This window comes from Strongylocentrotus purpuratus, unplaced genomic scaffold, assembly GCF_000002235.5.
Source record: "Strongylocentrotus purpuratus isolate Spur 01 unplaced genomic scaffold, Spur_5.0 spur5_scaffold_11, whole genome shotgun sequence".
In the NCBI taxonomy this organism is placed as follows: Eukaryota; Metazoa; Echinodermata; class Echinoidea; order Camarodonta; family Strongylocentrotidae; genus Strongylocentrotus; species Strongylocentrotus purpuratus.
Window position 1 is genome coordinate 18,231,939 of NW_022145596.1, and position 27,353 is coordinate 18,259,291.

General features: G+C 38.2%; 1 protein-coding gene across 1 annotated transcript; it reads left to right on the top strand.

The window, feature by feature from the left end:
• Positions 1 to 18,607: 18,607 nt before the first annotated feature.
• Positions 18,608 to 22,288, top strand: LOC582908 (neuromedin-B receptor). Its single transcript, XM_030980849.1, has one exon. The coding sequence runs from the start codon at positions 18,654 to 18,656 to the stop codon at positions 19,713 to 19,715; it is 1,062 nt and encodes a 353-aa protein (XP_030836709.1). The 5' UTR covers positions 18,608 to 18,653; the 3' UTR covers positions 19,716 to 22,288.
• Positions 22,289 to 27,353: the final 5,065 nt, after the last annotated feature.

Consider the following 27,353-nt stretch of genomic DNA (forward strand, 5'->3'; position numbering starts at 1 on the left):
AGGGGAGGGGAGGGGGGGGGAGCTGAATAGAAATCCGACCTCCAATCTAATTCATCTTACGGAGATTTATTTCATTATCATGTTCTCGCTTTTCTCTATTTTACATCTTTCTCACCAAACTTGTTCATCTTTCTGCCAGTCTTTTACCCTCTCTGTCTCTGTTTTTTTAATGTCTTTCTACCTCCCACTTTCTTGCTCCTTTTTCTTTCTTTCTCCCCCCCCCCCCCGGCATTCTCTTTATTCCCCATCCCACTCCCTCTTCTTCTTCTTCTTCTTCTTCTTCTTCTTCTTCTCTCTCTCTCTCTCTCTTCCTCTCTTTGCCTTTCGATGTGAGGGGTTATATTTTGAGCTACTTGTTATCGCAGGGGGGGGGGGGGGTAGTAACTGTCAATCTTATACGGAAATCGTTTGATAAATGACAATTATTCACTCAAAGGCTTCATGTTACAATCACTATACTCCTGGCAGAGAGGCTCTATTTTAGTGTTGCAAAATCGGCAATCTCAAGGGATCTCAAGAACTGTTTCTCGAATAGAAAAACTGATACCCGTCTAGTCTAGTTAAAAGCCGATATGGCACGCACCAACCCTGCCCCGCCCAACTTATTGAATGTCGGAAATAAAAAAAAATAAAAAAGAAGAGAAGAAAGCGCCAAAGAAAGGAGAACGAAATGGATAGGGGAAAAGGGATTTTAAAAAAGGACAGTATGGCTACCCCACACAATCTCTGACATTGATATTCATTTTCCCATCAAGACTAGAGGTGTCGTGGTCTAGTGATTAAGTCTCCGCACTGAGAACTACAAGGTACGGGGTTCGAATCCCTACCAGTATCGTCCTTTTCCGCAATTGTGCACACTCCACCCAGGTGAGGTGGATTTACTTGGCAGGTAATAATTCTTTGAAATGCTAGAGTGCTGTAATTGAAAAGCAGCCATGCTAAAGCTGGGAGTAAATAAAGTGGGGTTCTAGGAGTGTCAAGTGTGTCAGATATGAGAGCCATGCAAGAACCCACTATTATTATTATTTATTACTAGGGCCCCATCCCATGATACCAATGAACCTTCAATCAGCGCTTGTGCCCACGCAACCTAGGTCCCTCAAGGACGTCATGGATTTTTTTTTTTAACTGAATGTCTGAATAAAACTGGAGAAAAAAAAAATCATACGGACCGAAAAAACGATTTGCTACCACTAGTTCTGTTATGAACATCTGAAAAAGTTTTCATAACAATTAGCTTGGCTGTTTTATTAATAAATTGTAGTTTTATATAAGAGATGTGAGAATGTATTCGAAGGTACATTATTTATGAACGTTTGTTAGATTTCAACTGTTACACTGGACTTTGCGTTCACCACAAAAACGGGGCGCAAGGTGAGCTCCATTTTGTTTGTACAATATTTCCTCACGTTTCACCCCAGATTTTGTCCCTTGTATACTTTGTATCTATGTTTATTTTCTTGTTTTCTTTCAATTTTGTTCGTTCTTTCTTTCTTTTTTTCTTTCTGTCTCAGGCGCGTAGCCAGGGGGGCGGTGGGGGCAGTCGCCCCCCCCCCCCCCAAAAAAAACGCCTTCCAAAAAAAAAAGAGAGAGAAAGAGAAGGAAAAAAAAGTAAGAGGACGTAGAAAGAAAAAGGGAAAAGGAGTCGAGAACGGTACAACGAATCGTTTTCTTTCCCAATAATTTAATGAAACGTCAAAGCTTCTGCGCTTCGCGCGGAAAGTGTAAGCTGAGTTCAAATTAAGGATTAAGAGTCGAGAACGGAACAACGAATCGTCTTCTTTCTCTAATAATTTAATGAAACGTCAAAGCTTCGCGCTTCGAAAGAGGGGGACTGAATACAGATAAGGATTAAGGGTCGGGAAAGGTACAACGAATCGTCTTCTTTGTCTAATAATACGTCAAAGCTTCCGCGCTTCGCGCAGGAGGAGGAGGGAGGGGGGACTGGATTCAGACAAGGATTACGAGTCGAATAATTTAATGAAACTTCAAAGTTTCCGCGCTTTGCGTGGGAGGGGAGGAAACTGAATTCAGATAAGGATTAAGAGTCGAGAACGGTACATCGAATCGTCTTCTTTCTCTAATAAATTTATGAAACGTCAAAGCTTCCACGCTTCGCGCGGGAGGGGGACTTAACACAGATGAGGATTAAGAGTCGAGAAAGGTACAACGAATCGTCTTCTTTGTCTAATAATACATCAAAGCTTCCGTGCTATGCGCAGGAGGGGCGGACTGAATTCAGACAAGGATTATGAGTCGAGAAAGGTAAAACGAATCGTCTTCTTTCAAAACTCCCCCTCCCTGCACCCACCCCCCCCCCCCTAGGGAGCGCGCTATGCGCAATCTTTAAGTGATTCACTACCGCCCCCCCCCCCCCCCCCCCCCCCCCCCCCCCCCCTAAAATGAAATCCTGGCTACGCGCCTGTCTTTCTTTTTTTCTTTCTTTCTTTTCTTTTTCTCTCTTCCTTTTTGTTTCTTCTTTAAAGGTATTATTGCATTTTGCAGAAACAAGAGATGAGCGAAGAGGAGGGGGGGGGGGGCGAGGGAGGCGGATAAATATACCAAATCAAATAAATATCAAACGTAATGTCAGTTAATCCGTGTCCTCTTTCTTGTTATGCTCTTCAGTTGCTACGTTACTATCATTGAGAGGTCAAGAACCTCGAGTGGTTCGAATGAAGATGGATTAGATACGATTCGGAACTGACCCATCCGGATCTACTTTCCTTTTCACGATCCCTTGAGGTCCCAGTGGAACTCCATATCGGTGAACCACTGGCATCGACAAAATTCATCAAACTCTTTCTCATACCTCAGTCACACATACGACACCGACACCAGACCTACTTCCGACCGAACACAAATTTTCTATCCCCAAAAGCCGAAGAAAAAAAATCGGTCGGTTTGAAATCGGTTTGGTTCGGAATGGCTAGGCGTTCGATCGATGCCATTCATCGATCAAACTCTTTCTCACTTTGACAGTGTTGCCGGCGAGTTGGACACCGAGCTGGTTCGGCAAGGATCGTAGTTGGTCGGTGTTGCTTGGGATTGTTCGGTACCATCTCGCTTACGTCGACGCCATTCATCAAACTCTTTCTCACTTGACCAATTTTGGTCCCAACTGAGACACCGAGCCGGCTTGACAATAATAATTAGGATGTGTCGGCTGTCTCGGGATGGTTTGGTGCCATCTCGCTGGCCATACACATGATTCCTCAAACTCTTTCTCACTTCGCTAATTTGTTATGCCGAATGGGACATCGAAGTGGTTTGACGCAAACAGGGATGTCTCGGTGATCACGACCAGCATGTCTAGCTTAATAATCCAGCGTTTTTTTATTTAAAAAGCTGACTCACCCCCACACGTGAATATCCGTAGGACCTTTTGTTGCGCGCATTTACCATTGATTTACGCGATTAAAAAAGAAAGGTAAAAACTGCGGCGTCCCCCCCCCTCCTTCTTTGAGGCGGTTTACCGGATCACATCTGAACAAGCCTTCTTTCTTAGGCAAATGTCGCCTGGTATACAACCGCCAAAGTTACGACGCATCCGTGACGCATGACGTCACCACCGAATACAGCCACTCTTTATCCCCGAGTTTATCCACGATGTCATCCATTCCATGACGTCACATTTCAACTCTTTACATTTTCAAAAACCAGGCTATGACGGGATTTTAATATACGAAGCCTTTCTTTTTCAAAAAAGGATCAGCTTAATCGCACTTGACGATTCGAGATCATGACATCAAGTCCTTGATGCCTCTTTAAAATTGTATTTAAAAAAATATATATTTATTTGTTTCATTTAAACAGGGTATCTCTCTCAGTATTAATACTGTTTTACTGAGAGGCACTGTACACACACAAAAAAATAATTTGAAAATACAGGAAATAACAAACAAAGTAAAGGACATATACATGAGTATGTATTATAACTAAGTCACTGGCCTCTCATTAACGGTGATTTTGTACTAACTTTTGTTGGAAAACGTTAATATTTTGCTCTGTAAAACCTGCGTCGTATGAATTTTGGCTTTAAAAACAAAATCGTAGGCTTATTTTCACTTGCACATTATTTTCTTCAGATCGGCTCCCTTGCATTGTAAAGTAAACAATGTAGAAAGGACATTGATTTGTATCATTGTCATCAAAACTAATATATGTACAGAGGCGGCCATCCCGGAGGGCAGGGGGGGCACAGTGCCCCCACCCCACTTTTTCAAGCACCAAAAAAGTGCCCCTTTAACTTTGTAAGAAGTACCCCTTTTTACATAGGAATAGTGCCCCTTTTACTTTGACAAGTGCCCCTATTAATATGTAAAAGTGCCCCTTCCCCTTTTCAACTCTGATAAGTGCCCCTTTTATTTGGACACGTGACCCTTTTAATTCGACAAGTTCCCACTTTCCTTTGCAATACGTGTCCATTTTCCATTCTCATAAGTGCCCTTTGTAATCTCTAGTAAGTGCCTCTTTTCAGGTACGAGAAGTGCCCCTTTTCCCTTTTGATAAGTGCCCACTTCACCTCTGATAATTGCTCTATTTAAATCTAAGAGGTGCCTCTTTTACTTTGACAAATGCCCCTTTTCCTTTCTAAGAAGTGCCCCTTCCCTTTTAATAACTACCCCCATTTTAACTCGGATAGGCTCACCTTATATTTTCACATGCGCCGCTTTTTCTTTCTTAACAGTGCCCCTTTTCCTAATGATAAAGGTCCCTTTAAAATCTTATCGGTGACCATTTTCTTTCAACTAATGTACATTTTCCTTTCTAATAAGGGACCTATTCACTTTTCATAAATACCCCTTTTCACCTCTTATAAATGCCTCTATCAAAATATGATGGGGGCTCCTTTTCCGTCGACAAATGCCCGTTTTCTATTCTCATGACTGACTTTACACCCCTGGTGAGTGCCTCTTTTTTGAGGGTGTAAGGAGTCTACCATGTTCACCTCTGATAATTACTCTTTGCACTTGACACAATTTTGCTCCTTTTCCTCTCTGATAAGTGTCCCCTTTTCCTCTCATCATTAAACGCGCCCCTAATTTCAAGCGACTAAGAGCAGTTTTCCCCAAAGCTCACTCACTAAGCTTGCATGCATCTATATATGATAAACTTATGCTACTTATCAAAGGTCTTTTCAGTCTTCCGTTATGAGAATGTGCTTATAACCCCATCAGGATTGGATTTTCTCCTCTTTATAAGATGTAATTTTCGCACTGCGCCCTCAAAAATCTTAAATTTTTCCTCGCTTCGCTCGCTCGCTAATAATTTTTCAGACCATCACACCCAACTGCAAATCATGATGCTTAGGCAATATATTGTATGGTTTATAAAGTGAAACAAATATAGAAATCATCCTTGACGATGTAATCACAATGTAGGGGTTTATACTAGTGGCTAACAAAATGTATATTATCGTTTCCATATTTCCCTTCGTCTGTGCCCTTTTTTGTTCCAGAAAGTGCCCTCTTTCCAATAAGTTTTGTCTTTCTTATCTGTCTGCAAATATTACTATTTGAACTTATTAATTGTGTACCTGTCTGTCGGGGACCTCACTTGAAAGAAGCTCTCGAGCTTTCGTGGGTTATCCTGTTGAAGCTGACTTAATTTTGATCAGTTATTCTTGTTTATTGTTGTATGTTGGAAGCTTGGCGAAGAAAAATCAATCAAGCAATCAATCATAATCTTACCCCGACCTACATATCTTTTTTATTACTTTCTTTATGTATAGAATATTGATAACTGTATCACATTAGACGGTAAATCGATGTAACAGGCAAAATGTCAGGGGAAAATAGCACCGTAATTATTCCGGGAAAACGATTGATTTTGTAATCATATTAGTAATGATAATGTCCCTAGTCTAAAGCTCGGTACACAACATGTTTCTTTATGACGTCTTCTGTACTTTTTAGAGGTGTCTTACGTACCCAAATGTTAAGGAGAGTGCTATTATGACGTCTTCGTTCGTCTGTAACTATTCAACATTTCCATCCAGTACAAAGTGTAACTTTGAAGAAACCGCCATTATTGGTAAAATTAAAGGGGGAAATCGTTTAAGATCGTGTTTTGAATGGTAGGGATGGGATAATGTGTTATGTCGGAAGAAATATAAAGAGGAGAGCGAGAGAAAGATAGACGGGCAAGACAGTCAGACAGTCACAGAGAGATAGAGAGAGAGAGAGAGAGAGGGCGGGGGGGGCGTGACGTACAGTGAATATGTACTGTTGATCTGTGTCATTGTTTTTGTTAGTCTTTTTTTTTTTCTCTCTCTCTCTCTCTCTCTCTCCCTCTCTTTTTTTTTTGGGGGGGGGGGGGTATTTTAAAAATTCGATTTGGGGGTAAGGTCTCGTCTCCTCCATCTCTCCACTTCTGTTTACAGAATTGATTTTGTCTACATTATAGTCGAGGCGCGAAATGCATCCATATACTGTCCTCCGATGTGTGGTGAGATCGAGGCGTCGTGTCACCCGATTCGAGTGGGCAACATCAGCGGACTTTACAGGTGTCAAAATGCATCTCGGTTTTGTAACTAAATTCTAGTCTCTTCTTTCGTCACGACATGTTCTAGTTTTTTGTTAGCATTCGAACATAACATGAATACAAACAAGTCTTTGAGTGCGTTAACAATACTGCTTAGGGATGTCCAAATTAACTGCCGGAGTTGTCAATAATGTAATAGAAAACTAGATAGTATTAAAAGTAACGATAGATATACATTTATATAAAGCAGCTACTATATTAAATAACTCTTCTGCGCTTTGAAAAAAGTATCACATCATTACCCGGCTGTAGCTGAACCGCCACAATATGGCGCTAGAGCATTCGAGGAGTTTCTTTCTACCGGGTAACCATTTACTTCACCTGGGTGGAGAGTGGCAAATGTAGATTAATGTCCTTCAAAAGGATATGAGTTTAGATTAATATATACAATTACACAGTAAAGTTTAACTCTATTTAATAAATGCTTCTCGAAGTATGTCCCTTCTGTATTATGAGGGGCGTCGGTAAAGGGGGGGGGGTCATTATCTTATGAATGTTTTTTTTGGGGGGGGAGTGCATGGAGGGGGGAGAGTTTGTTAGGAGGAAACATTGTGCATGTAAATTTTGGGATGTAATGAAAATGATCTTTTAAAGCCCCGCTGCACTACTTGCGCCCTTTATATAGTAAACAATGCCTAATCGATGCAGGTTGGTCCCCCATGATCCCCTTTTTCTTATGTTAATTATTGAGAGCTGATTTGATGACATAACCACCTGTCAGTGACCTTGCAGGGAGGTCTAATCCCCTTTCCAAACTTATGCAGACGGGCTTTAAAAGGTGGCTCGATAACAATTTGATCAGTCATCCCCGCCCCTTTCCAGATTTAAAATTCTGAATATCTCTCTTCCCTCCACTTCTTTTAAAAGCACCCCCCCCCCATCCCCTCCCTCCCCCTCTTCACTTAGAATGCTCTGGCGATGCCGGATTGATTTTGTAGTCATTGTATCTATCCTCAAATTAGACTGCAGTCAAGTAAGGATGAGACACAGAACTGGCGCGTTCTATTTAGGTTGGTGACATGGTTGAAGGAGCGCTGGCTGAAGCGGCTTTAGGCACATTGCACCCCCAATCGATGGTCGTTGAAGAAAGTCTGGCTTTGGTGGGAGGTGGTGGGTGTTTTGCCTGGTTTGGAGTGTTCTGACGTCCGCGATACTGTTTCCTTGGATGTTTCAATGAGATTTCTCTCTAGTATAGATCCGTGATGTTTTCAAACGATTCCTTTGAGAAAGAGAGAGAGAGAGAGATACAAACAATCAGTCAGACAGACAGAGAGAGAGAAAGAGAGAGATTGAGAGAACGAGAGAGAGAGACTAGGACGAGGCGCAAGGAGGACATGCGATATAGGATAGTGGAAAGTGTTTCCAACCATCTCACCATGCATGGGGCAAAAAAGGGAACATCTTCAGTTTGTGGAGGAGGCACCTATACGGGCCAATGGCAAAGGTTTGATACATAAAGCACACTCTGAATAAAAGAATGTTCCAAATGTTAACCAATGTCCCAATAAGTACAGCACCTTAGTTGTTCGTAAGTGAACTAGTTCTGGTTGCTAAAAAAAAAGGACCTCTTGTGGCTTGGAGCACCGGCAGCTCCAGAGTGCCGAAGGTCAGGCAGATCCAGAGCGCAGAAAGCTTCTTTTAGGGGAAACCTGCAAAACTCCATTTCTTATAAAGCTGTTTTACCGTCAGTGGATGAAAATCGTTACGTTTTGCACAAAAGGTATTATTTACTTAGTGTTGTGGTAAAGTTGTGGTCACAAAATAAATCAAAATGAATAGTATGTTTGCAGCTTAACGAGTTGCATTTTTGTTTCCTGGTGATATTCTATTTACTTATGCTTATTGTTGAAATTCAACTGTGATCACAGCCTTGAATCAAATTATAACTCCAACTGTCTCGTCCACCTTTCTCGTCATATCTTTTTCTATTTGCTCAACTGTTGGCGCTAAGCGTGATACCCCCTTTAAACTAATGGGGGAGAGAAACAAATTGCATCACGACTACATAAGGTGCAGAAGTAAAAACACAAAAAGTGGGCGAAATCAATGAATACAGATCGAAAATGTGATCAACTTAGGGAGATGAAGGCGATGAAGGATTACAGATGTCAATAAAGATCAGTGACCGGAATTATCTTCATTCGAAATGTCCCACGCAGATGCCTCATAGCATTCGAATATGATACCTCTGCCAGGAGGAGCAAATCATTTCAAAAGTGAAGTATTTAATAAATTCCTCCCAGTCAGTAATAAAGATATAGGAAACTGAAATGAAATTGAAATTGTATCTTCCTTCTCTTGATGGAACGGTAAGAGATTGGGCTCATTTCTCGGTAGGTCGTGTGAAGAGCACGTACATTATTTTGTCCCCAGCGTCCTCAGCTCTTTCTCGAGCGTTTGAACAGAATCCACGAACCGGTGTAGATTTCGCAATTCCGCGGACATCCCAAAAATAATCACTCTACAAGGACCTCCTGCAACGTGACATAATAGAATATTGGATGACTGTCGCAAAAGGCTCCAAAATTGACACTGAATATCATTCAATTAATTAGGTTCCTCTTATTTCCCCTGTCATGATGATGGTAGTGAATATTGGTTACTGATAAGGAGTAAGTAATCTTTCGATTTTACAAGTAAGCCCTACGCGTTCATCAAGAATAGTAGGGCCTACTTGATTTGACGATACTGATAAAGTTTTGTTTTAACATACGCAGGTTTACGCCAATGATTTTTAATGAGTAATCCAAGATTTCTAATGTCGATTTGATTGAAAACAGATTATTGACATTTTGAACGAAATCGGACAAAAACTACGAAAGTTGTAGGTTTTGAAAGTTGAGATCACTTTATAATAAAATAATTAATTCTGAGAATCTCAAATTGGCAAATTACTCATTTTAATGTGACGTATTTTAGCACAACCCTCGCATTCGTTGTACTCTTGAATATCATAAAGTGGCGTTTTCTCTTTTGCGCCTCAATCCTTATGTGAGTACTCAAAATATGATATGAATTAATAAGACATAAAACGTCCCCAAGAGACAAAAAAGAGTCTTGTCAGGCATAAGTTTTGAGAAACGGCTTTCAAATGGCAGAGTTGGACACAACAACGGCACAGTGGCATTACCAATTCTGACGCATGTACATGTACCATAAGTAGTCTGACTCTCTGCTTCTGTTTATTGGTTTGCTTTTTTGTGTTTCTTCGTTTGTTTGTTTCCACTTTGCTTTCTTTGCTTTGTGTTGCTTTCCTTCAGAGTAGGGCGCTTTAGCAACGAGACGGAAAGCACAGGAGACGGTGTGTTTAACCAACTGTGACGGGCCTCGCACTCTTGTGGCCGTCGTTATAGCGACGGGGACGCAAAGTCCGTATCCAATTCCCGCGCTGAACTGCACACTTGCTGCCTTTTGGTGCTAGTGCTCTAGGGCCTTGAGGCTTGGCCGGAGCGCCGGGGCAATGGACCCGGCGGTGGGCTGTAGTGCACAGCGTGCAGGCACGTCATGCATAACGATGAAAAAGGGCCCCCAAAGTAGGCCTAAAAGGCCAAACCGTCAATTTATTGTAGATTAAGGTATAGAATAAGCTAATTACCGAACAGACATTGGAAACACTAGTAGATTCCCTGTTTTTATCTTCAGTAGTCATGGTAGTGCCCTGCATTGTTAGATCTAGATAACAATTTTTGTCAGCTCTCTCTCTCTTATGTCGTGTTTAGGGAACGAACGCTATGTTGGCCGAGTACCGTTCCGAAAATCGACGGGACGGAGAGATTTCAGATTCGCGCATGCGCAGTTAGTTTTTTTCGCTCGGCGTTACCGTCTCCTGTCCGTACCGTCTCGTTACTAAAGCGCCCTAATAACTTACTTTGTCAAACTTAGATTTTAATTGAACGTCTTGAAGTCAAACAAGATTCACACGTGTGTTAATGATCCCCTAATTTTTCTTCAGCACGATAGATATGATCTCGATGTCAACGTGTTTCTTCGGAATTGATATCCCGCTGGGGAAGGTGCAGTCTCAAATTCCATTTTCTTTTCATTTCGTGACATCACCCGTCATTCAGAGCGTGCTTCATCAATCTGAGGCTGCGTTTATACGGGCCTCCTTAAAGGACCTTTGTAACATTGTTCAGATGAGAGATAGGGCTGCTAAGGTAGTGACTTCAATGCTAGATGTAGAATTAAAGATAATCTGAAAATTTGAGTGAAAACGGATCATTATTCATGGTACAAATTGGGAAAAACTGATCTGATCGATTCCTTAATTCTCCCAACTATATTATTCTACTTCTATTCGATCTGCTACTTGTCAAAGCCTGTTCAGCATCAAGACAAGGACAATTTAATTACATTTTAGGTGAATGTAAATCGTCACAAAGCAATAAAATGGCTCTACATTCCATTCCAGACACTTAAGTGTTGACAGATTTTTATAGCCTGTTTTATGTATTTTTCTCATGGAAAAACGGTTGGGAAAATTCAAAAGTGGTTGGGAGAATTTACTGTTAATCACTGTTAGAGGGTGCCTCACATCGACGCCTTCAAAGAAAACCTTAGATATCTTTGTGGTTTGAGAATTTGTTCAGGATTTTTTGCATAACAGAGGGTTAGTATAGTAGAAGGAATATAGTAAGTAACATTTTATACAAAAATTAAGCAATTTTTTTCATCAACCTTCAACAATGTTACCGAGTCACTTTAACCCGATGCTCAACGGTGTTTGTTTCTTAATTTCAATCAAATTAACGCGAGGCGCCATCTACCGCTGACTTAAGGCAGCGCTAGCGACTGGCGCAGATTTTGACGCACCATGCAATATGAGATTTATACAAACACTGAATGCCAATTGAAACGCGCAAACATGCGGTGTACATTAGGGTTAAATTACTGGCGCATAGGATAATTTCGTTTACAGAATAGATTAGCGCAAGTATATTGACGCAATGGAAATGACGCCGAGTGAGCAACCGTTAGTAACAATGCGCCAGTCACTGACACATGCAAAAGTCAGACACAGGACGCCTCATGTGCAACTCGCATACTGAATTCGCTCACTGTCAGAAAATCAGGTTGCATGGTGTGATCACAAAAGGCGTCGTGAGATCTCACACACGTATGGACGGCAACTCTTAATTCAAACGAGGTTTTGGAGGTTCGTATAAACACGCCCTTTATGTCGCTGCTGTCCCTCGCCTGGTGCTCGCTAGCGTGGCCGTCGGGGCAAGGTGATTGAGAGATGCCTAAAATTATCACCCTGGGGGTACCTTAACACCAGCCTAATGAAGAACTGTTGTTGACAGTCGAAAAACCTTGCACTGATTATCTGCTTTAATGAAGACCCCGGAGGGTTTTCCTCGCCGCTGGATGATTGATGCGTGTGCCTTTCGATGTTTTATTTTTCTTCGTCGTCTTCGGTTTCCTTTTCTATTTCTTCTTGTCCTTTGTACTTTGATCTCTTCATTACAACTTGACTCCGCCATCCCTCTCAAAATAAACGTTTTTACAGAAAACTCGTGGCGGTGTAAAGCGCTCTGGTTGCCCCCGTAGTGTATTGATGATCCTACTCATATTGCATTGAAAATAGGAGAAAATCTCATGGCCCGAGGCCTTTACGTCACTTATAGACTGAAGTGCCTTGGTTCAAATAAATATTGACGATTGCTGCCTGGAATATGTTTTTTGTGTGTGTGTGATGAATTGTTGTATTAAGGACATTCAATCAATTACTGAGACTCGGGAATTCACATTGATCATTATTTTTGCTAGCTGTTTACACGATAGGCGTAGGGCAGTACATGAATTCAACTGCTAGATAATCTTATCTTTATTCACTGGTTTTGTTTACGACGGGAGTCCTTTTTCTTGTATTTGTATTAATCGAACTATTAAACAAATACACCAAGTCTGCTGAGGGACTGGCATAGTACTATTTTTTCCGAGGGGCGAATTAAGACATGCGCAGTTCTGCCCAGGAAAAAATAGTGAAAACTATTCGGAGCTCTGGCAGAGTTTTGTTTTTCATTATGAAATTATACTTTATCACGTGAGCACCAATTGACGAATTATGTATTTAGAATACTCATGAATATTCATAGAAGGATATAAAGCTATATCAAATCTATGTACACCACCTAATCAATATCATAGTACATGATATTCGAATCAATGTTCCAAGAGCCCAAACTTACTTAGCGAATCCATATGATTTGTTCGTCAGTTTGGGTTTATTGTCATTATTGATGTATCGACCTGTTGGTTTTTTGTGTTTACATTTTACTTTCCTGTGTATTCGGGCATATATAGCTTAGGCTCAGATGTTTCTTTTTACATGCTCTCTATTGTTTTATTCAACAATGAAAGTATCTGACGATTGGAAAATAATCCTTCTAGTATCAGTAGCATTTATCAAATCCATCTTACAATGTGTAAGATGGATTTCATAAATATCAATGATTCGAAAAATAGATCAAACTTGATAAACTTTCAATGATTCGGAAAGTAGATCAACGATGTTGATGAGGATGTTTGTATAGGTTAATATTGCGTATAGGGGATACAGTCAAACGGTTATACTGAATTCAGCGGCTATGATGCTATAAATAGGTTGTTTGGAATAGCAAAATGGAAACTTACAACAACTTGCTAAAAATCAGTATGTGCAGTGAAAAGGAATAAACGATATATTGTTCTCTACGTCTCGTGTTTTGTCTTTGCTCATTTCTCAATTATCATGAATTTCCACACAAAAAATCAACTCATGGGCAATTAGAATTTTATTAAATACAATGCGATACAATACAATACTTGTTGGCACATTTTAATAGTAACTGACGCACAAGACAAATCAAATAAATATTGCCTTGAATTGATTTTTATTACGTAGTTGCGATTGTGTTTGAAAATTACTTGGCGGATATTAAATAAATGGCCTATAGGCTTGTTGAAATATAGCGCGGTAAATCGCTCCAAAAGAGCAGCTGTGTGTTTTTTTTATACGTGTAAATGTATGGTAACTGCCTTCAACAAAGGACTTGGGCTTTTTCACTGAGCTCCGTGTTATAAGATACAGACAATTGTGGAGCTAAACACTTTACGTCATCATTTTTTTTTAAATCACGCCACGGTTTTTGCCGCGTGTTGTCTAAACGAGCCTTAAAGGGACCTGGTAACATTGTTCAGATGAGAGATAATGGTGCTAAGGTAGTGACTTCAATGCTAGATGTACAATTAAAGATAATCTGAAAATTTGAGTGGAAACGGACCATTATTCATGGTACAAATTGGGAAAAACTGATCTAATCGATTCCTTAATTCTCCCACCTATATTATTACAATTTAAGTGAATGGAAATCGTCACAAAGCAATAAAATGGCTCTACATTCTATTACAGACATTTAAGTGTTGACAAATTTTGTATAGCCTGTTTTATGTCTTTTTTTTCATGGAAAAACGGTTGGGAAAAATTCAAAAATGGTTGAGAGAATTTACTGTTAATCACTGTTAGAGGGTATCATACATCGACTCCTTCAAAGAAAACCATGTGTATCTTCGTGGTTTGAGAATTTGTTCACAATTGTTTGCATGTCAGAGGGTTAGTACAGTAGAAGGAATATAGTAAGTAACATTTTATACAAAAAGTAAGCAATTTTTTCATCAACCTTCAACAATGTTACCAAGTCACTTTAACTATGTATCATAGTTACATGGCGACTCAATCTCTGCATACTTATATATATCATTGTAACCTCGTGAACAAAAGAAACGCTTTGTAAAATAAAAAAAAGTTGGCTTTCCTCACCGATAACCCCCCTAAAAACTAGGCCAAAACCAGAACAGTAAATTATCATTATTGAATGCGCATTCAGGGAATGTGATTTCCACGGTAGGCCTATATCCATTACGATTCTGAAGTGACTGGGGAATTTTATTCGACACAAATGTAATTAGTAAGGCGAATTACTCGCCGTTGAGGTGTGCTCCAGACAGCGTCGAGTGTCGTAGCGACGTGGAGGGCGCGTAGGAAGCACACGACCCTTTCGAAGAGTGTGTGAGAGTATTAAAGGGAGAGAGAGAGAGATAGAGACAGAGAGAGAGAGAGAGTGAGAGGGGGAGAGAAAGAGAGAGAGAGACAAAGAGAGAGAGAGAGAGAGAGAGAGAGAGAGAGAGAGAGAGAGAGAGAGCCAGTGACAGACTGGAAAGATATATGTGTATATCAATATAAATTAAAATGAATATGAGAAGATGATGACGCTATATAATACTCATGATACTCGATTTCTAAAGTATCCATTCCTACAACGCCAGAGAATAATGTTCAAACAGATAGATTGAAAATATAAATCAATACAATGTTTGCGTAATCATTATTTTGTCGTGCATCTGATTTGTTCCTTCTTTCTTCTTTTCATATAACTTCTGTTTGTATTGGAGGACGTTTAAAGCAGACGGGTTCTCTCTCTCTCTCTCTCTCTCTCTCTCTCTCTCTCTCTATCTCTCTCCCTCTTTTGTTACCCCTTCCCTTCTCCCCTTCTATTTCTTTCTCGCCTCTTCTCTTTCCCTCATTTTTGTTTAATTCCTCTCCTCCTTTCTCTCTGTATCTAACTAACCCCCTTAAAAATCTCTTTCTTCTCTCTTCTCTCAGGCAATCAATTCTTTCATTCCCGCTCTGTCTCCCACTTCCCCGTCTCTCTCTCTCTCTCTCTCTCTCTTTCTTTCCCTTTCTCTTTCTCTTCCGTCTCCCACCCGTTTCCTTTTTCTCTTTCACCCCTTTCGTCCGCGCTGCCTCTCTTCTTCTTTTTCTCCCCCCCCCCCTCTCTCTCTCTCTCCTAGTATTAGTATCTCTCCCTTCTCTCGTCTTCTCTCTTTTCCCTGTTATCTCTCCCTCTGGCTCTCTCCCTCTGTCTCATCCCCTCTCCCTTGTCTCTCTCTGTATTCCCCTAGCCCCTCTTCAGCCCTCCCTCTCAGGCCTCCTTTCCCCCTTAAGCTTCGACATGAAAAGATACCACTGCAAACATGGGAGTCGATATTATGATCGTCACTTTATTAGAGTCCATTACCCGTACACCCAGGGGAGAAATCAATACAATGTTCAATGTCATATTATGCTTCGTACTTTAAATATTAAAGATCAGTCCTATAGCAACCTACGGCAAGCAGGTGTTTCTTGCTCCTTTCGTACGTCGCATCTAACACCTAACCTATTAATTGACGAAAGGGAGAATGTGCCGGTTATGACGGATTTCCATTTTGTTTTCTTTCGAATTCTAAAGAACATTTTACGCGCTCTGGATTATCATAGTAAATTTACTCATACCGAAATGAACACGGAATGGATTAAATCAATAACTCCAAGGCGAGCTTAACTTTTTATTCTCCAGTTTAAATGTGCGATGTAATACTTGTGAAGTTTTTTTCTTCTTGTTAACCTGTTAAATCAACGTTCACTGGTTTTAAAGGTCAATCTAATGTTTTTGAAAGGTTTAAGTTGTTATTCATGTTTTTTCTTCTTCTGTAGTTGTGATTATTGGAAATGTGTGTGCATAATGATCATCATTTGTGTTTTAAGGGGATTTTATTTTCTTCTTCTTGTTAACCTGTTAAATCAACGTTCACCGGTTTTAAAGGGCAATCTAATGTTTTTAAAAGGTTAAGTTGTTATTGTTGCTTTGTTCTTCTTCTGTAGTTGTGATAAATGGAAATGTGTGTGGATAATGATCACCATTTGTGTTTTTAAGGGGATTTTCTTTGTAATATTGCACTTTTTACGTTTTTCTAAAGCGAAACGGCCTGAAACATGGCCTAATCGTCTTCACCACTAATTCAAACGATAATCCCAGTGTTTCTCTTTTAAACGACTTTGATCTATTACAACTCAGTAGATTTCTAATAGTGCGTTAACAAGAGGTGACCGTGATTAATTTGTTTCGTGTGAAGGGATACTTGGGTTCGCATTATAATGTTAAAGGGACAGTTGAGTTCTTGTTTAAGACCGAAATATACCTTCAAAGTGCATGGTTATTGCTCTTATTTTTATATATGACATTTCTAGTTCTCTTTTAGAACCTAAAATTGCTATGAAGGTAATTTGAGACCCCAATATGTGTGAAATTTAGCTTAAATTCGATCATACAGATTCAGCTCCACTTTCAAAGAAATTACGGTGACCGCTAATTTCAATTTGATATTAATAACGATACACGAACCGGCTGGTTGTGCGAATTATAAACAACACGAAAAAGCAAACAAAAAGCCAACATTGGCATTGGCTGGAATAAAACGTATAAAGCGCTATCTCGTTTTTTCAATAGCTGCTTCAAAATTATCGAATATTAATTTTGTGGGGGTCCACAAACGTTAGAAATGGTTATATTTACGGATATTTCAGCCGTCTCTAAACCAATTTTTGATTTTAAAAGATGATTTTGTCATTTGAATTGTATGCTCTTTCAAATTGTCACTCAGTTTTTCATTATCTCACACAAAAAAAAACATCTTGTGTAGAGTCCTCTATACCGAAACTCAACTATCCCTTAAAGTTCGGCGTCGATTTCCGCTTACCCACCGGGCTTTTGAAACCAGCTTTGGGCCATCACGCGTGTAAAGGTTATCGGAAGAAAAAGTGGCCGTCTGCTTTTCAATTCAATCAATTTGTTGTCAGTTCTCAAGAGGCAATCGGTATCTATTATTTTGGACCGGACTGAATGCCTGTAAAGATTTTTCAAGTTTCAAGATTTGAGATTTAATCCACATGTCCACCTTTAATATGATTCGAAAAGCATACGTTGTTTTCAGTAGAGAAGCATTTCATGCATGTCATCCTCGGGCTCATGGCAAGTTCATTTAATATATTATTTTATATTATATAGACTTCATGCATGGCTGATTGTCAATTAAACGGAGTTAAGTCTTTTGTCAATTCTGGTTGTTGCTACGGCAGGTAGCCAGTGAAAACGAACTTTTAAAATCAAATTATGGAAATGCAAGCATCACTTTAAACAATCAGAACTTTGTTATTCCTGGCTCATTTTTTTCTGATTGAGATGTCATATGAACGACCAGAAAATAAACTTTCTAGAAATGTGAATTTGTCTTCGAAATTCAGATACCGCCCGCCAAATGACTTTTTGGTTTCCTTCCTTCAAATTGCTTTTAATCACTCATGCGTGAAATATGCATCATAATGAGTTGCATCAAATGAAAGCTTTACAAATATGTGTCATTTATTAATTATAATTGTGATTAAGTTATGATAAAACATCGATAATTCTCGGTTTCGTTTTTTCTTGGTCGAACTGTATTTCACATGAGGAGACCAAGTTTGGATCACTAACTTAGGTACGCCAACGAATTTAATAAAGATGCTGAAACGGAGGGTTGTGAGTTGGTCCTGTTGTCAGCCCACTGTTTGAGCCGATGGTGACGTTAATTATCAGTCTCCTGACTAATTATAATCCCTGTTATAAAATGATGACGTGGATCATAATCAAATGGTTGAAAGCGTACACGTGACCAGACATTTATTTTGCCTAACGCGTAATTTGGATAATGACCGGTCATTAGTAAAATCATGTTATAAAACATCATTTTATGAAACAAATTATACACATCATTTTGTTCGAGCGTCAGTAAGATACCAACACTCGGTACCTTCAAAACAGTCCAAACACCTGCCCTCGGCTACCGCCTCGGGCGTGTTAGACTGTTCCAAAGGTACCTTGTCTGGGTAATTCTTACTAATGCCCTCACTGCTGTGTATTATTTGTATAATACACATCTAAATCACCATGCACACACGCACGCGCGCACCCCACTCACACTCATAGGCGGATGTGTCCAAAATCACTTACATGTTTGAGAACATTAACGTCATCATCAAACCGGCCATCACGTCCATACCAACATACACTTTTCTTCCCAAATTTCTTCCGACATCCACCTTTTCTGGTTTAGTTCTCGCCATCTTCCTGACATATTGTTTCTAAATTCTAAAATAACCAAAATAATGAGCCCAATAATCACATTTTATTACAATTCTTTCTCATTGCCTTTCAAAATAGGTCGACAGATCGACAGCCGAATCGAGTGGTTACTTGGAAATACTGGACATGACTGCAACCATGGCAACCGCAGAGACCGAAGGAAACATGACTGATGATTTTATGATGAACTTTGACGTCACCGTCCCGATATCGATCTCCATCGTAATCACTCTTCTTATGATCGTGGTCACCATCGGAGTCCTTGGAAACTTGATGGTCATCGTCATCGTGTTCAAAAACTCCACGATGCGGACGACGCCGAATGCCATGGTGGCATCGCTAGCGGTCGCAGACCTTCTCGTTCTTCTGATGTCGGTGCCCTTCAAAATTATATTTCTTTTCACAAAGACTTGGCCTTTCGGAAACGTCTGGTGTAAAGTCGTTCATCACCTAGCCACCTCTTGCGGGTTGGTGTCCGTGTATTCACTGGTAGCTCTCAGCGCAGATCGTTACCACGCTATTGTGCGCCCAACGAGCTACACCGGTAATAGGAGTGCGTGTAAGCTGTCCTCTCTGGTGGGTTCCCTATGGGTGATTTCCATCGCACTGGGGATACCACCTTTCATTTCGTCCCGCGCAATGCCCACGCTGCATCCGGACTTCACTTTCTGCTACATGGACATGGGTAAATACAAGGAAGTCTACACCATCACGTTCTGTATCCTAATGTTCGTATTCCCTCTCCTTCTCATCAGTGTATACTACTCCAGGGTGGCATGGCGTCTCCTGAAGAGCGCTAGGGCTATTCCAGGAGAAGCCAATGACAAGCGCCCTCAACTGCGCTCCAGGAAGCGCTTAGCCGTGGTTGTTCTTGCTATCGTCGTACTTTTCGCCATACTTTGGTTTCCACACATTTGCGTGCGACTCTTCTTTCAGTTCCACCCTTATGCTATGGACCTCCCGGGAATGGGCGAGGCCAAGCTATTTTCTGACGTCATCAAGTATCTAAACCCTTGCATCAATCCTTACATCCTCTGCTTCATAAGCTCAACCTACCGTAAGCATTTTCGTCGCTCTTTCTGTTGGTTGTGCAGCAGGAAAAGGCGTTTCGACCGCGCGCGTTCGCTTACGTTTTCGTCCAAAGGGTCGTCGACGCGAACGAAATTTACCGAATTCCTCCCGATGTAATACCAAAAGGACGCACCATCCTCGGAAAGTTTTATCGACTGTTTTGAAACCTACTACGACCTACAAAAAGAGAAGAACAGATTATATACAAAAGGATTACAATATGTCGGTCATCTAAGACACTGCACTTTTGTTTTAAAAAACTCTATAAATAAAACCGGTTCCACGGGGTTTAAGGCTAGAACATGTTCAGATCACCTACCACATTGTATATGAGAAGAAAAAAAAATCCTACACTTTACAAATACTATCATAATATTTTGTATAAATTGGAGGCCTAAATAATCATTTAATGAATCGACTCATAGCAAGGGGATGAACATAATGAGACCGAGTAAATTGCAGATGGTAATACTCGTCGTATAATTATGTTATGCTATTGATATCTCCTCAAGGCAATCATTTATATTTTCAAACATGTTGTAGGTTGTCCGTTAATTCATCATGAAGTGATGAAAGAAAGAAAAAAAACCTGTTGGGTGAAACACTTAGCAATGTGTCGTTAATTTGTCGAATAAGGGATTATCGATATACAGTGTACCTTTAATGTATACATCCCTTTTATGAGAATAAAACATATATAGTTTAATTACTGTTCATAATTTGAATTGGACTAATTAGTAAGTATATACAATTATAGTTGTACATTTGGTGGTAATACAAACAGTTTAAGAATTCATTTCTTAAAACTTTAAATGTAAAGTTCAGTTACATTTGAAAAGAAACTGTAAGCAATACTGGAAGAATTGGTGTATAATGTTATTAATGTAAGGTTTCGAAATCCTCATAATGATAAGAAATTAACTGCGTGGTCTGAGCTCTGTTTCATAAACGGAAATAACGAAATCTAAATATATATTACAATTTTGCTCTCAGCCAATCAACTGCCATTATTTCAGTAGCTTATAACAGTAACTCTATTTCTGTGATTTGGTTCTCACAATAATTTCTATTTTCATTTGGGAATGTTTTACTGTTACAAATTTGTTACCCATTTAAACAGTGTGAAACTCATTTCTTAACTTATTAAATCAAATTGCACAATACAACTTTTAAATGGATGGCATGGGTTAACAGCAAACTTGAATAGCAGAAGGAGAATGTAGCCGTATTTTTGTTATAAGTGTAAAAATTTCTCAGTAGTTACACACTTTTCACTTGAATGACGAATGTAATATATATTCTAACTTTATATCTGTACATATGTATAAATTATATTTATCGCACATGTAAATTCGCAATATATATAAAATTACGTATCATGTATTTAACCAGAGTAACTATTTCGATTTTGTAAAATAATGATAAGTTCATATATGAAAAAGACGAAGAGAAAAGCCTATTGAAAGTCGATAAATAATACGTATTTCCGGGATTGGTTCATTAAATTTATTTTCTTTCCTTTCTTATTATATATAATTTACCCCCAACGACTTTTGAACACGTTATCTTTTGTCAAACAAGAATAAAAACAAGAACAAGGACGATGGTAACTAAATAGCGTATAATGACTGTTAAAATTGTGAGGTGATGCATGAATTCATATATCAAATCTGCATTCTTATATGAAAAAAACAGACGGTAACTTAGATTCAATAGATTGCACTGCTACCACAATACTTCTGCAAATATTACTTCTACTACAAAACTTCTACATCAACTCCTATCGCACTTGAAACAATTATACTACTGCAACCATTACATCTACTAATTATTATACTGCTGCTGCTGCTACTACTACTACTACTACTACTTCTACTACTACTACTACCATGACTACTACTCCTACGACGGCGACGATGACGAATACTTCTGCTACAACTACTACTACTATTTGTATAATCTGCTGCTCTTTCTAGACCGATATCAATATTACTTCTACAACTAACAATGCTACTAATACTACTGCTGTCACTATTACTACCGTAACCACTAACACAACAACAACAACAACAACAACACTGCTACTACTATTATTATTGCTAACATTTTCTTAGTAGGCCTACCTTATTTTGTGTTACCAGTACAAACCGTCTTTCTTTCAAGGACCTAAAGGAATATATTTGAAAAAATGGGATTATTTGCATTCAATTTACCAGACCTTTTGGTAACTGGGGGTTTGTTTCACCAATACTCGTGTAACCCGATCTGACGTGAACATCCGATGGACCTAAGTAAGCCCGATACACATGTAGCATACATACATCTATTGAAGCACGTTGCCAATGTAACAAGGTGGAGACGATGACTACTTCTACTATTACTACTACTAGTAGTATTATTACTATTAGTATGCTGTTAGCACTTCTACTTAATATTACTGCTGATACTGCTACTTATACTTCTTCTACCAACACCACCACTCCCACTATTACTACCACTTCTTCTCCACTCCTTCTGATAATGGTTGGTAATAGTAATATGCTTAATACAACCATTAACATTGATTTCATGTCTCCAATAATCATACCAAAATGATTCCTACTATCAAATACTTCGACTGCTACCATATGCACAACCATCAACACCACTACTACTACCTTAGTTCTAATACTACTACTACTACTACTACTACTACTACTACTTCCACCACCTCAACCCCACTACTATTACTGCTACGTCTACTACTACTACTACTACTACTACTACTACTACTACTACCACCACCACCATACCACCACCACCACAACTACCACCATCACCTCTACGTATCAATGATAACTATGATACGTTTCTCGCTCTTATGTTAACGCTGACTGTCATTGATATACTCCTACTAATATGTTTCTAATGTAGGGTATTGTTTTAAATGTTTCTGTCGATATCTTTTTCTCTCAGTGAAATATAAAGCAACTTTCATATTCTTACCATGGCTTATTTAATCCATGCATTGCAAGACAATATTTTTATTAATGACATTTGATATTTTGTGACCTTTTAAAGTCAATTTGAGCTGATATTTGGTATGGCACTCATTTGAAAATCATTAAAAAAAGATAAAAGATCACGTGTTATCATAATAGTGTTCTGAAAAACGTCAATAAATTGTTGATATAATGTTATACAGTTATACATTTGTTGTGTTTGATCTGTCAATCTATCCCTAATACACTGAATATGGCTGTTATATTTTAGATTGCGATCGGCAGTTTTTAAACTTCATATAATCTTGTACCAACAATTTCCATTGTTAAACGAAAAGGCACTTTTACATATGGCTGATTTATTTTTAAGATAGTGACTTACAGTATTTAAACTGCTTATAATCTTTTACCAACAATTTTCATTATTGAACGAAAATGCACTTTTACACAAAGCAGAGTTAATTTATATTTGACGAGTCTTTCAACGGTCATGTAACGTCGCGTTTCATTTTTTTAAAATTATACAGCCCGGTTTTAGCTACAATTTCGGTATGGTGTGTTCAGTTATTTCATGGGAAAGCTTCAAAACATGTCCGTTATTGTCCTGACGTTAGGGCGTCATTTCCTCTTATACGTGACAGGGCTTTGTATTATCTCTAGGTTTTATTTAGAATGTATAAAATATAAGAGTTTAAAACCAAGTGTATCGATGTATAAAGTAAAACTATGATAATACAAACGTTTAATTTCTTCCTATGATTATTAACCGAAATAAGTGGACTTTACACGCGTTGTTCTTTTGATATTTATTTCAGGACTGAGAAGCCATCAATTTTATCAGTAGCAATTAGGCTTTGCTTTAATGGTTATAGCGTTACTTAGAATGCAGATGATCTGATGTAACTTTCCATTTTGCCATTTTCTATTTGTCAGTTATTTAAGGTTCCTAATTCTGAAAATGAAATAATGTCAAATTCAATAATGAATCCAAATAAAATGAAACCCTACTTCAGAACTTTGTATGAAGAGATATGTTTTGATAACGAAAGGTTAGATGAAGATCTGATTGCCTCACCAAATATTCAGGAAACGAACATTGTAATTAAGCTTCTGAATAACTACCATTTTCCGTATCTAGTACAATGATATCAACAAAATGACAATACTAAACTATAAAAAAAAAACTTCGGATACATGAGAGCCTAAAATCAACCTTAGCCTTCGTTCATTTTCATCCTATCAAAACATTTACCACCGAGATCGTGAAATTATTTCCACGCTTTCTAGATTTAATGGGAATAAAATAAAGGAAAAAAAACAACATTGGAACGTTTCTACTGAATCTGATTGTTTATAGTTATGTAACTCAAGTGATTTTTTTAATTGCATACATTTTCATCAAGTTGAGTAAATTATCAAAAGGAAAAAAGCGTCACTTTGAGTAGCGATGAACTACATATAACAAATATCTTAAGTTACCTCATCTTTTGATATAAAACAAGACAAATTGCTGACCTTTCAGCAAAATGCAATGAATCTGAAGGCCATATTGCAGACAAAGAAGGACTCTGAAAGAAAATATTTGGTCATTTTATGATGGCCGATTCCCCTGACAGATTTACACATAATAAGTATACAGCGGACTTTCGTCCTTTGAGAAAAAAGGTAATAAAAATACATGTTTAAATATATACATATATACATATTAGCCCATATTGCAGATGACCCCTTGCGCTAAGCTTCTTAGCTCCTCCGCCCCGGCGCTAGATTACAGACTGCAATAAAATGTCCCAGGAGTGCATCTGAAAAATAGCATTGGTCGAGCAAAATTTATATTAGTATATATTGGTTTGTTCCTTTCTTTGCAGTACCCGTCGCTCCTCCAATAAGTCATATACCGCAATTGTCCAAGAAAAAATACTTATTTCCCCTTTTTTTTCGCACTCCGCGATCAATAAATTGAGATGAGGAAATGACATGAGATATTTAGTCATTCTTATTACTTTTCACCTCTTATGTCCGGCATTTTTTTTTCTTGGTATGATTAAAAAAAGTGCTTTCGTACTTTCTGTTTTTTTTTAAATGATAGTATTTACTTATTTTACAATTAGTGTACAGATTAACAGTTTAGACAATCTGTTAATAGCAGATATGCTACTAGCTAAACCTATACGAAAAACATGATAGAAAATCATGTACTACGTCAGCAATTGCATTGATAATCATTGATCCAACGCAACACCACGTCACACACACACACACACACACACACACACACACATTATTTTGACCAATATCTCGCACACAAATTAAGTAGAAGAAATGACTTGAGAGGGGAAAGGGGGTGGAGAATAATAATGAAGAAGAATAAGATCGAAGACACATAAAGATATACAATTTATATGATGATGACATTATATATATACGGATCAACCTGTTCAATATTTAAGAGTATATGTAGGAGAGAATGAGAAATTGTTACAAGATTTAAACTGGAATGCAAAATTAGATAACATTCGAAATGTATTACATATGTGAAAAATGAGAGATCTTACTTTTTTAAGGTAAAATAATTGTTTTGAAAATTTTAACGGCATCACAGACAAATTGTGCATATCACAACTGTTGTACCGGTATTAAACATACTTTTATAGATACTGAATAGACAGCTATTTAGTTTTTTATGGAATTCCAAAAAAGATAATATCAAACGTAATGTAATTATAAATGATATTGAAAATGGTGGATTGAATATGATTGATGTTGCTAGTAAAATATCGTCACTTCTTTTGCCATGGATATCTCATTCTTTTAATGACAATGGCTCTAATTGGAAAATATGTTTAGATATTGGTCAGATTAAATAGGGGGTTTGCCACTTTGCTTACATGTCAATTGTAATATAAAAGATATGAATTTATTATGCACTAAAGTACTAAACATAATTTGCCAGAATTTTATGTAGACCTTTTTTGTACTTGGTCAGAAATTATATTAAATGATATGTTTAAAGTAAGAAATATTACAAATGAAAAATTTTGAAAAAAATAGTGTATTGAGAATGGCACAGTGCCGATATATTGATTACAAAAGGTATCTGGAATGATTTTACATTCAACATTGAAAAATTGAACGCTCAAAAACTTTTATTTGATTTGAAATATACAAAATTGCGGTGTTGGTTAGATAGATTAGGTGATGTCGATGATTTTGAAGATTAAAGTGATATTTCTAATCTTATAGAAAAACAGGGGATAAGGTAAATATTTTTTGTTAAGAAAGTGAAAGATTACTATCGTTTTGTATAAATCAAATAAGGAAGAAGTCAAAAGAACCAAGTGTCATTCATTTAGGAATTTCTTTCTTGATTTAGATAATAATTCACAGAATTATTGCCTCAAAAGAAAATGTATATAAATGGCAAATTGTGAATAATAATTCATGCAAAATTTGTGGCAAAGTGTATTCAACGTTTCACTTTTTATTGTATTGCAAAGATATGATTATGTTTTGGAAAATAATCTGTAATTTTTAATATTTCACCTATTCCAAGTATAACTACTAATAAACCAAAAGATATTAGTTGTAGGTAAGAATATAGGAAACAAAGAGATATATATTCTCTTAAATATTTTTTTCAAATTATGCGCAATGTGCAATATATTAATGTTACGTTAAAAAGATTGTCATTGGTTCTGTTATTTGCCCGCATATTTTTTTTTTAAATTCAAGTCGTTGCTAAGATTGTTTTTAAAGTATGAATGTGTAAGCAAAAAAAAATAATACTAAGCTGGAAGAATCGTTCAATTTACTTTAATTTTAGCCAATGTTAATTTTCATTCAATCATTGATTAATTAATGTACATATGTATTGAAATTATGGTAATAAAAACCTCGCTGGAGGAATAGAGAGAGTTTGTTTTTATCATGATTATTGTTGTTAGAGAGGGAAGAGGTTAAAGAACAGTGACTGTGTCATGAAAGAATTCATGTAGGAGGAGTGAATATAATGGGAGATGAAGAGAGATAGAAAGAAGAGAGATGGGGTAAAGAGACAGGGTGAGAGAGGGGAAGATAGAGAGATAGAGAGAAATATATAGAGAGAAAGAGTGAGAGTGAGAGAGAGAGAGAGAGAGAGAGTTACCATAGAAGAAAGGAGAGAAATTACCATTTCGGAGAGAGGCACGGTAAGGTTTATCATGGACGAAACTATCGACACTATCTTGTTTCATGTTGATCCCACCAACTTGAATGAGAAGGACTCTCTCTCTACCTCTATCTCTATCTCTCTCTCTCTCTCTCTCTCTCTCTCTCCCTCCCTCTCCTCTATCTTAATATGTGAATGGATCTCTTTCTGTTTGTTTCTGTTTTCTCCCTATCTTTTTTATCTATAATCCGTGTATCGTATCCTGGTCCTTTTTTCTCAAAATATCATCAGTTTGGCGCAGCTGATGATGTCTCACTTATCCCCATTTAGAATGTACGGATTTGAGAGATCCATCTTGCTTGTCGTCTTACATCGTCCTGCGGGGTCGAACAAGCTTTGCGGTCACCTTTCGGAAATTGGCGACCGAAAGGGTCCCAATATTGTTCCCGGCAATGACGAAACGGTAACTTGAGAGGGCAAGACCATATTGATTGGTGCGTGTGTGTGCGGGGAGGGGGAGGGGGAGGGGGAGGGGGAGGGATTGTTGGAGGTCTTGCTAAGGAGGAGCTAGTTGTGTGGTTACTTTTTTCGGGAAATCTTGTGAGCTTTAAAGGCATTGTTTAACAA